This window comes from Cyprinus carpio, chromosome B9, assembly GCF_018340385.1.
Source record: "Cyprinus carpio isolate SPL01 chromosome B9, ASM1834038v1, whole genome shotgun sequence".
Lineage (NCBI taxonomy): Eukaryota > Metazoa > Chordata > Actinopteri > Cypriniformes > Cyprinidae > Cyprinus > Cyprinus carpio.
In genome coordinates this window covers 12,338,318-12,350,342 of record NC_056605.1, presented here as the reverse complement: position 1 = coordinate 12,350,342, position 12,025 = coordinate 12,338,318, and the positions used below count along the sequence as shown (strand labels likewise).

The 12,025-nt window shown below is 38.4% G+C and overlaps 1 protein-coding gene across 2 annotated transcripts in view; it reads left to right on the top strand.

Annotated features, from left to right (window-relative positions):
* The first annotated feature begins 456 nt into the window (after positions 1–456).
* Positions 457–12,025, top strand: part of fam117bb (family with sequence similarity 117 member Bb) — a 38,017-nt gene continuing 26,448 nt past the window's right edge. For both annotated transcript variants that reach the window (XM_042730996.1, XM_042730995.1), the window contains exons 1-2: positions 457–1,274; positions 8,555–8,724. In XM_042730996.1, coding sequence (XP_042586930.1) covers positions 629–1,274; positions 8,555–8,724 — 816 coding nt within the window. In that variant the 5' untranslated portion in view covers positions 457–628. The remainder of the gene's footprint in view (positions 1,275–8,554; positions 8,725–12,025) is intronic.

Below are 12,025 nucleotides of genomic sequence, written 5' to 3'. Positions count from 1 at the left end.
TAAATAAAGGTTCAGAACAGTGAGTAAAAGCTTAGTGAAAGCTGAATGAAAACATACAAATAAAATAACAATTTTATTTTCACAACTTATCTTCACTCTGAATCACTTGTGGGAAAAGGGAATGATAATTTAATATATATCGTACTTTTTAAACAAATGTATCTACTTACACAAAATACATGAATAATAGACTTAGTGTATTTTTAAACACTGATTGTAGAAAATATAGTAGGTTTAAATATGGTCACACATAAGATAAAGAAATCCTCTAAAACTTCTGTATGAATCATAATGATCGTCTTCTCTGCGAAACTTTTCCTCGTATAACTGCGTGCAAGTTTACGGAATCAAAGAATCCACTTCCTGGCCAATCAGAAGTTGAGAGGGGTGAGCGAACAGCCAATCAGAGTGGAGAGGCAGGGCTTCGGATCGAGTTCGCTGTGCGTGGCTCTGACCTCTGTCAGTTTACTTGAGCTCGCGAAACGGCTCGGCTGCGCCGGTCAGAGAGCAGAAAACAGACTTTACATGGAGTGACAAGGGCACCAAAAAGCATTAACCACCTCAGACTGCCTTAAACGTACGTTTAAAGTGTTTATGTCGAGTTTTGTGTCATTTCCCGGCGAACGAAATGTCTCAGAGAGTTCGCAAAACCGCATCTCCGACGTCTAACTGCAGCGGAGCGAGCGCAGGAAGCCCGAGCGGATCCCCGGGGATCAGCGCCGCTGGAGTGAGTTTACTGGGTCGCCTGCTGCCCATGAAAGCCACGGTTCCCTTCCAGCTGAAAACGCAGACACAGCACCCTCTACAGTCACGGACAGCCCTCTCCTCCACCGGTAACGGTAAATGCCACAGCAGCGGAACCCGCAGCCGGAGCCCCACGCGATCCCTCTCCTCCTCTTCTGCGGCCACGTCCACTTCCTCTGCGACGTGCTCACAGTTCATCGCTGTTTCCTCCGCTCCCTCCTCATCCTCTTCTTCACCATCTTCATCCTCATCAAGAACTAGTCCAATTATCGCTGTGCACGCGTCAAACCCCAGAGCGTCCCACGCGCAGGTACCTGTACCATCCTCGTCATCATCACCCTACACAGGTGCGCACATGACCCCCCAGTGCTGCAGCTCGGACACTTCAGCCCTTACCTCTAATTTATCAGCCTCTCCGTCTCAGTCCTCGTCGCTGTGGTCGTGCGGTCACAGGGCCAGACCCCTCCAGACCCCTGAACATGACAGACTGTCTCCGGAGAGGCTCAGCCCCAGCTCACCTGTCTGCACAGGTAAATCTACAGTCTAAAGCAGCTGATTTTATATGAGGCCTGATGTTTATTTGAAATCACTGTGGTAACTTGTAAACACACATAGTCCATGTGGTTTGTGGGGGTTGCATCCGCTTTAGGAAACTTTGTAAAAGTTTCATAGTTCACTCCTTGACAAGGTTACATAAGCCAAATAATGTCCCTGTCATACTGTCAAGAAAAGCTTGTGAGGCTCACTGCATTACAACAAGTCCTATAGTCTTTGTTATAACAGTCATTATGAAATGTAATTATGACAAACCTGCTCATTTTCAACACAAACTGGGAGATAAATCAACCACAATTCATTTTCTGAAGACAAATGTTTTTGAACAATTTGATTCAATTACACTGTTTTTATAAAGAAAAATCATTTTAATTCATCCTTCATAATTAATTTAATTTTATACATTAAAATAATTTTTATTTAATCCATGAAATACTTAATATTTAATACAATAACAATAAAATAAATAAAAAAGAAATGAATGCTTTATAATTCAATCGTTATGTATTAAAATTAAATATATTTTAATACGTAAAAATTGAATACATTTACAAAATTAAATACTAAATCATTTTATTCATCCTGTAGCACCCTTTGAAGTTTTCTAAGGCCCCCTAGTTGGCCCCTGTTTGAGAACCCCTTCATATTTTTATTTTATTTATCCTTTATTTTACCAGGATAGTCCCAGTGAGATGCAAAATCTCTTCTTCCAGGGAGTCCTGGCCAATATAGATATAGAATACACATATTAGTTGCTGGGAGCACATGATAACTGGTGCACGTAATACTTTATATTAACATTAAGAGGCCATTAACAAACCTTATAGGCACATTTATATCCCAGTCAACTAAATATGTTTCCTATGAGCTAAAGGTTAATTTGTTGACAAATATAGATGGTGTCAATGACACACCGTTAAATGGATGAGTTAGAGTGTATAATGAAGGCTAAGCAGCCAGTACGTGTCCAGCATACGTAGAAACTTCACAAAGCAACCCAGGATGCAACTCATGAAGCTGGTAGAATGCAGGTAAATGGTGTCTTTATTGAATCAGTTGGATACACAAGAGTTTTGTTTTTATTTAATTCCCATGTATTTGATGACTATATTATTCAAAACTGTGGAAGAAGTAATAATGGATGGGTGTCTTCAAATGCTTGACTGAATAGCTTACACTTGAAGCTTCATGATGAATCAGGCTCGTTGAATTCTCACTAATGTACTGTATAACTAGCTAGTGATATGTTAAGCATTATATCAGGTAACAGGAATCATTGGTGTTTATTGCAGAGTATTTCAAATATCTCATTCATAAAATAGCTTGTGAGGAGCCATGCTGAGAGAGGGCCCGTCTGGCCGCTGTGGTTTGAGGTGGCCGCTTCAGAGGCTTTTCTCTGTTGCTGACTGGTAAGAATGCAAATGTTTGGTGGCCAGTCACTGGTTTGGCCCTTTGACTTTCAAAGGTTTATTTTGTGACCAGTTTGCCAGCAAGTGTTGCACTGCATTTCAGTTACTGTAACTGTTTGAACTGGCATTATGGTACCACATATTTTCAGAAAAAATGCAATTTCCGCAGAAAGGAGGTTTGAGAGGAACACATTTACACATATTTTCCGCTTTTACTTGCATAGATTCAGTCCGTCGGTCCCAGAATCTGCTGCATTTTAGGGCGCGCTCACAAATCGTGTCTGACACACAAGGATTTTTTGACAACCAGCCCTATATATTGCAAAGTAATTGATGGTTGAAATGTAAGCAGCCACTGATCATGAGGTTATCTGCCCCAAAAAAAGTCACAAAGAGTGAAAGGTAGTGGTTGTTGGGTTGGGAGTGTCATTCTTTGTGTCTTCTTGGCCAAGACCCAGCTCTCATTGTTTTAGTAAATTACCCATGATTCTCTTGGCGCCTCCTCAAACAGACTCTGAGGTCGTGTGTTTGTCTTAGTTATGTTTCTGTGTTAGTCAAATAATGACATGATCTGTCTGAAAAAGAGGAAATTTAATTTTGGGTCCACATTTCACTTTGGGTTCAGAGACTCATATGCCTGTTGGAATGCCCTTGTGATTACTGTTTTTAGTCTCCTGAGCCATGCCTCCCCTTTTCACTGTATCCTACTGAAAACACTCCGCTCTGGTATGTCCAGTAATTTTCCAGATCACCAGACTTGCCTAAGATCCCATGAAAGCCAGAGCACACGAAAGGGACAAAACTATACATTTTCACATCTCACTACTAGTAACTAGTCAAGTTTGATATACCAACTTGTCAAATTATTTAGACTTCGATATGCTGCGGGTTGACTTGACCTTGATCAGATGCATTTTAGGGAATTTTCACTTAGGACAAGGGACATTAAAATTCTGGCTGATACCAGTAAAGCAATAATGATTTTCATGTATAGCCAAGATAAATGGCTGATATTAAAATTCTATATAATTTTATAACTCTGTCTAAAGATACTGTACAACACGACATACATTCACATCAGTGTTAACTCGGCAGTAGAGTTACTCTCATGGGACACTGCACTTATTAGCAATCATAAAAGTACATTATTTGCATATTTGCTTTAAAGCCTTGCCAGTTAAACGTTTCATTCATGTGCTGTTCTGACATGCACTTTTTCTGAGCACATAAAAAGTCTGTCAAGCAGCGCCTGATTACTGAACTGTTATCTTTTGCACTAATGCTGTCGAAACACACAAGGTTTACTTATAAGATCAGTTGTAGTCATGTCTAAAATGAAAGTAAAATGTTGAGAGAAAACAGATGTGTTTCTGTATATTAGATGTGTGCAGCTCTTAAAGGGACAGTACTTAACATGCTGCCGACTGTCATTAAAGGGATAGTTCACCCTAAAATTAGATTTCTGTCTTTATTTACTCACTTACATGCTGTCCCAAACCTGTATTAATTTCTCTCTTGTGCTGAAAACAAAAGAAGATATTGTGAAGAATGTGGGTAACCAAACAGTTGCTGGTCCACATTGAATTCATTCAAGTTTAAAACAACTTTTGAGTGAGTAAATGATGGTATAAAAAGAAAGCACTATGACAGAATTGACAGACAGATTATAATTTTTTTTGTTTTTGGGTGAACGATTCCTTTAATGTTAATAAAACAAGAAAACACAAAGAGAGAAATCACTCAATACTCCTGACTGAAAAACTTTAATACAGTTGTTTTAAGAGGAATCAATATAGTGTTTTATTTCATTCATTCAGTTTCTTGAATGCTCCTGCTAAATACACCTATTTTACCTGAAAATAAACCACTTTTTGTTTTATTTGTATATTAAGTGTTCTTATTTTTTGATAACAAAGATAAAATAATTAAAAAAAAAATAAAAAATAACCAAAAATGACCTAAATCTCCACCAACCTTTACCTAAAAATCTGCTTATAAAATATTTAAATTATTTTGTTATCCTGAAAGGCTTTGTCTTTATTAAAAGGGAAATTAGTTTGGTTGTAATGTTCAGGGAAAATAGTACCAACATGATAACCAACATGACAAAGAATCGTGATAAAATCGTGATATTTATATGATCGTGATATGAAATTTTTGACATATCGCCCACCCCTAGTCTAAATAAATAAAAAATAAAACAAAAATCAGTTGTTTAGATGCTGTACATTATTTTTGCCATTACAACATTATAATGTTCTGTATGAAAAAACAATATTTATAAAATGTGCTAAATATTACAGTACTAAAGGGATAGTTCACCAAAAAATGAAAATTCTGTCATAATTTCTCACCCTCATGTCATTCCAAACCTGTAAGAACTTTTTCTTCGGAACGCAAATTAAGATATTTTTGATTACCCTGCATTTTAGACAGCAACAAAACTACCACATTCAAGGCCCAGAAAGGCAGTAAGGACATTGTTAAAGTAGTCATTTGACATCAGTGGTTCAACCATAATTTTATGAAGCTACAAGAAAACAAAAATGGTGGGTTATTAATGACAGAATTTCATTTTGGGGTGAACTTTCCCTTCAAAATATCTTCATTTGTGTTTTGAAGAAGAATGAAGGTCTCATGGGCTTGGAAATGACATGAGGGTGTGTAAATGGTGGCAAAATTTAAATTTTTACATGGACTAATCCTTTAATGATAGGACAATAATGGAAATAGTACAAATGTAAATGAAAGGGTACAAAAACTGCACATTTGAATGTAGTGTGGAATTACAACATCTCATGGTTATTAAGAAGAACTATGACACAAATGTAATGCTCATGGATGGTTCAGGATGTTTCAAAAAACAATGTGAGTCATGAAGCAATAGCCAAAGACATCCGTCTGCATGTGTATGACTGTGTTAGAGGAACTTCTCACAGAGAGGTTTGTCTTGCAGCTATTGACTTCACTGACGAACTAGTCATTGTCCTTTTTACAGTATCCAGGTGTTTTTCTTTGAATGTATTCCTTAACGTTTCAGTTCATTGTTCTCAGGATTAAACAACACCATTGCTCATAGCAGTGCAGCGTTGCAACAAAGTTGACATATGCTGGTGTGTGTCTCAAAAGCTTTGCCCATGCTTTTGAAGATCTCCATGAGGACGTTGTTCTTTTGCTCTTGGCTGGGGGTTTAACAGGGCACAACCCCAGTCTTTTCAGAGAGGGGGTGGTATGGGCAGGCCGGGACGAGACCAGGCTGATCTCTCTGTCCTCACAAAGAACACTATTAGGAGTCAGGTCACTATTACTCCCTTTTACTTCAGCTGCAGGCCTCTCCTTCTGCTTGGGTTTGTCTGTTTAGAGCTACAGTGAGTATATCATAATCCTGCGGGTTGAGACGTTTCTGAGAAGATGGTTATCTGTATCTGTGCTGACTGAACTGTAGGCGTATTCATGGTACTGTTTATGGATTGCGGTGACGTTATTATTGTTTTAGTCTGGTCAAATTCACTCGTTTTAAGAGACAAAAGTCAAGAGCACAGACTTCCCAAGGACGCAGCTCATGGGCCACTGTGTGCCGGATCTGCAGAGTGAGATGCAGGATAGACACAACACAAGAACCTACTGTGCATAGACAGGGACGATAAGAGGATTCATTGCTCAGTAGTGCATCATAGCATCTCTCATATGAGCCTATCAGAGATGAGATAACATCCCCGTGTGAGATTCTGTCCTCTGTGTGCCATGCTTGTTTATGTGCATGCATCTGTGTGTATGTAATTATGTAGTTTATATATATACACACACATACAGCTTTTTCAGTAATTTAGGTGTAGATCAGTGCACTGTTAGGTCAGAAACAAACACTATGCAAGAACACAAACACAGATGTGAACGTTTGGCAAATGCATTGCAAGCGTGTGGTCCTGTTGTACATACTTGCCATGCATTCCTGCGTTACTGTGAAACCTCGGTACTCAAAGAGGCTTGACGTCTATGTCAGTTAACCTAAAATGTTATTAATACAGACTGACCAATGGTACTGATATTTTTGCCCAGTATTTACAACTTTCTAGTTATATTCATTTCAAATTTTTGAGGTAAGGTTTTTCCAAAAGAAATCATTACTTTTATTCAGCAAGGATGCATTAAATTGAATAAAAGTGACAGTAAAGACATTTGCAATGTTACAGAAGATTTCTATTTCTAATAAATGCTGTTCTTTTAAACTTTTAAATTTGAAGAATCCTTAATGCACAACTGATTTCAACTCTAAATCATCATCATCATTATTATTAATTTGATTAATATTAGTATTTTCATACTATATTTAAACCATATTATATTTTTATTGTTTTAATGTAAAAATTATTTAGTTACCAATTTTCAAAAGCATCAGTAAAACCATTACTATAAGTCGTAAAAGATCAGTATCGATATCTATTGTTAATTTTTATTCAGGTAGCTAAATACATGTCAAGAAAAAACTTACTAAGATTATTTTCAAACTATACCTTATTGTTGAACACATCTCTGTATGCTAATGCCCACTAGAGCGCCCCATGTGGCAACACTGAGAATGCAGTGTATATTCATGTTGCTTTCTGAAACAGATTTTCATTTTAGAATTCATTAATCTGTTAAATTGAGCTTGAGGTAGCTAAAAGATTTTCCATTCACATTGAGTTGAGGGTTGTTTCGGGGCCTTGCACAAGCACTTATTTTCCTAGTGAGTGTGAGCATACCAGGTGGAGATTGCAACTTGAGCTATGTAGCCAATTCCTCTGTCTTTCTCGCATGACTTCCCCAGAATTCCTTACAGGTTCCTCCTCTTTAGATCCTCTCTCACTTTCCTCAATGTGTACAACACAAAAAAAAGTCAAGCCAGCACTATATCGAAAAATGTAATGCAAGATCCCTGTTCTGCTTTTTGTAAGACTGGAGTTTTCTGTAGTTTTGTCTTAAAATAAGAGCAGATCCACCTAACAGTGAAGAGTAGTAGTTGCTTTATTACTGAGGTGAGTGTTCACATTCCCATTGGACTGTTGGAGGCAAACAAATTTAATTGTTCCCTTCTGATTTGCTTCCCTGACACACACACACAAAAAGACTGATGTCACCTATGTGGCAAAAGAGAATGGGACTTTCTTAAAAACTGTTTTGAAAAGCACATATGCTCACATATGCAATCACATATGCTGTACTTCCTGTGTAAAATCCCTCACAGACTCTCTTTAGAGCGGTACAAAATAGCAAGCTGCATTTTTTTACTATACATCTGCGCCGTATATTCAATAGTGAGAATTTACATAAAGGGTAGTCTTTCAAAGACTCAGAATGACAAGAGAGGGAGAGAAAGCCATCAATTGTGTGCTAGAAAGAATAAATGAGAGAAAAAGAGAGCCGAGAGAATAGTGAAGGGAGCAATTACTTGTGGAGACACACTAAATGTAGGTCAAGACACGCGGGCCTCTTCCTCCACGCCAGTCGAGCAGTTAATCAGCTTTAGCTTTATTAAAAGAGCTACTGGACACCAGACTAATTCTGTCTCAATCTGCTGGGTTTTAGTATTCATCACTACCAGTCCAGCGGACATTTACACTCAAGCTGGTGTAATCTCACACACACATGGCCACACACTTGAGGAGCGTCTCTGAGCACTTACTGTGATGACGTATTGTGTTCATAACATTCAGCCTCTAACGGATGTTCTTCTTCTGTTTCCCTCCCATCTGTTTTATTCTCCCCCACACGTCTTGTTCATATACTTTCATTCGACCCCTGTCTCTCCTCTCCATCCTTCCTTCCCCTCTTTATCTCCTCTGTGCTTTCTGCCTGTCTTGCAGACAAGCATAGACTTCCTGTGGCAGGGTCTTGGTGTACCACCAGCAATAACGGTAGCATTCGTCGCACCTCTTCTTTGGACACGCTGACAGCCCCTTACCTGTCTGGACACTGGCCCCGGGACGCCAACCACGCCCCTTGTGCCCCTTGCATGAGGGACAAATCCACCCAGGTGAGTTGCACCAGTTGTACACAAGATGTTATTACCCAGTTTAGAAACACGTTGTACATTATCCAACATCTTACGCCTCCCGTCAATCAGCCGTTCAGTTCTCTCCAAAAACTTTCCACTCCAAGCTCTCCGACATCAAATACCTACTTGCATAGACACATGCTTTGCAAACCACCAGCATGACTCACCTGAGAAACACTTGCTTTGTGCAAACACAAACCCATGAAACCACCACAGACATGTTTTTTGTGTTCACTCGGCACCCGTGAGGCACAGTCGACCTGAGTCTCGTTTAGCCAGACGTTTTGAGTGTCAACATATTCACTTTGCAGCTTCTGTTGGCTTAAATAGGATAGATAATCTCAATTATGCACTACCGTTCAAAGGTTTGGGGTTAGTAATAGTTTTTTTTTTTTTAATTACTTTTATTCAGCAAGTATGCATTAAAATGATCAAAAGTGAGAGTAGAGACACTTATGACGTTACAAAAGATTTCTATTTAAAATAAATGCTGTTCTTTTGAACTTTCTATTCATCAAGGAATCTTGAAAAAAAAACTTTCACTGTTTCCACAAAAAATATTTAGCAGCACAACTGTTTTTATCATTTAGAATAATAAGAAATGTTTCTTGAGCAGCAAAGCAGCATATTAGAATGATTTCTGAAGGAGCATGTGACACTGAAGACTGGAGTAATGATGCTAGAAATTCAGATTTACCATCACAGGAATAAATTACATTTTAAAATATTTTCAAATAGAAAACAGTTAGTTTAAATTGTTATAATGTTTACAATTTTTTTTTACTTCGCTAAATGTTCCAAAATTAAACTGTGCAATATGCATCAGTCTTTGACTATTGTGGGTCCAAAACAAAACGCTCAACTGACCTGTCATATTTACTCACCCTCATGTCGTTCTAAACCTGTGAGACTTTCTTGTTTCTGAAACACCAAAAGCTGATTTATTTGTGTGTGTGTGTTTTGGTCACTACAATGAAAGTCATTAGGGGTCCAACTTTCATTGTATAGACAAAAACAGTTGATCAAATGATCTTCTTTTATGTTCTATAGAATAAATAAAGTCATGCAGGCTTGGAACAACATGAGGGTGAGTAAATGATGACAGAATTAACATTTTGGGGTGAACTATCCCTTTAAGGCAAGATGAATTTAGTCTTGGTCAAATAAACAAATATTACAATCAATCAGTCTGTATTAAGCTTGAGTCATTGTTTGCCAGTAGAATAATGCTGTAATTGCACCAAAATAAATACAAACTTTATTAATGGATAAATGCAAAATAAACACCTCTCAAAACAAAGCATCAGGTGTGGTGAGTGCGTAGGCCGCACAGATGTGTTCTCACATGCACACTCTTGCCTTTATTTGTGACTAGCTATTAACATCTATTACTCTGGGATTTTATGATGTTGTTTTTCCACAGGTCCAAACACAGACGTTAATTTAGCATTTTACAAAAGAACTGAATGTAACAACAAATTAAGAGAAGTATAATGTGAAAGTTATTATGCATGAAAAAAAGATAGAGAGTGGCGAGAGAGAGTGAAAAGGAGGAAGCCTCTCCCTGGTTTGTTGAGAGATGAGAGGAAACTGCGGCATATTTCTGGTGAAGGCAGACCGTCCACCATCAAGCTGCATTCTTTCCTGAAGCTGCCTGTTTTTTCCAGCTTGTTTTTTTTCTTCCAGAAGCACCACAGGGCCAGTACATATCTGAACATTAACAAAACATTCACTCACAGAAAAAAAATCCTTTCCTTAATTATTTATTGTTGTCATTTGGACAAATGAGTTATTGATGCGTCTGATTTAATGAGTGAAGAGACATATATTAAAAAAGAAGTGATGTCAGAGGCATGGTGTTCATTTAGATCACTCAAACCCATACAAAACAGCGTCACAGATGATACGCCCTGGTTCTCTAGGATCTTCACTTATCCTGTCTCATCAAAGCCTGAGCTTATGTGTGAGTGAGTGCGAGTGTTTGTGTGTGTGTTTTTCCTCTGGAGATCCCAGACCTCCACCCAGCTCTTTTTATCAGCAGTGTGCCTCTCACAATGAGTGCAAAGGGAACTTGGCGAGTTGGAGGCGAGTGTGGAATTTGGCCGACATTTGCAGAGCTCTCTCTATCTCCCTTGACCATCAGGCCAAAATAACCAGATCTTGGATCCGTACAACGGTGTCAGTTGCCAGGGAGCTGAGCTCACACCTAGTGACCAAACAACAACACAGAATGAAGGCCTTTGCTGCTCTCCCTGAGAAATATGCAGCCACACACACACATGAATGCGCTCTGTGTGAATCTGTATACACCAGCTGTAACAGATTTATAGCCAATACAGGATCAGGAGAGTGTGCGTTCTGTAACGTAGCGGTTTTGTGCTTCTATGGACTTCATGACACATGTGTTGAAGCTGCTAGATCCAGTGCTGTAGGTTATATTTCATGCTTTGTCAGACGCCCTGAGAAAGTCATGGGAGGGGAAAGAGAGACAAGTTCTCCATGAGCTTTCTGCCACGGTGCATCATAATTACAATAATAAAGAAACCTGATCAGACACGCACGCTAAGCTGTTCTCAAGAGCATTCTCAAGAACCAGACCTGAAAACTTCCTCATTTAAGATAAATGAGTGCTGAAATTACATCAGCTCACACCCTTGGGGAAGAGCTTGGATCCTTGGAATGAAATCTCTGAAACGTTTTTTATTGGGAATGGTTTTTTACTATGTAGCAACATTTCTCATGGTTATGGACTGGCCCTCCGGGTGTCTGATGGTGAAAGGTTACTACTCATTTTTGAAGATTACAAGGAGAAATGTGACTCTACAGAGGGATTTGTGAGGAAATACATTGTCATACTACTTTTAGTAGTGCTTGTTATGGCAAGCATCAGAATCACTATTTCCGTTGCTCATAGGTAGAGTTGAACAAACCCTTTGGTACGTCACCTTTTGAGCTGCTAACAAGATTGATATCTCAAATACTGTGACTTAGGGATAGGAAACCTGAAGAATATATTAGTGCCTATTGCTAACTTTTAGGAGTAGTGAACTTTTTCTTTTAAATAAAGCAATATTTTAATTTCAGTTAATCTATGGTCTGCTAAGTCTTTTCAAAGGAAGTATAAATTCAATACAATATTTAGCCTTACTATGTTAAATATCTGTACTAAACAAAGAAATTATGTGAAAAGGAACAGACCATTTATGGAAATGAATGTCCATATTACTAGTATCTTTTCTACTTGTCTATGACTTTGTGCTCACCTATGCTGCTTTTTAAT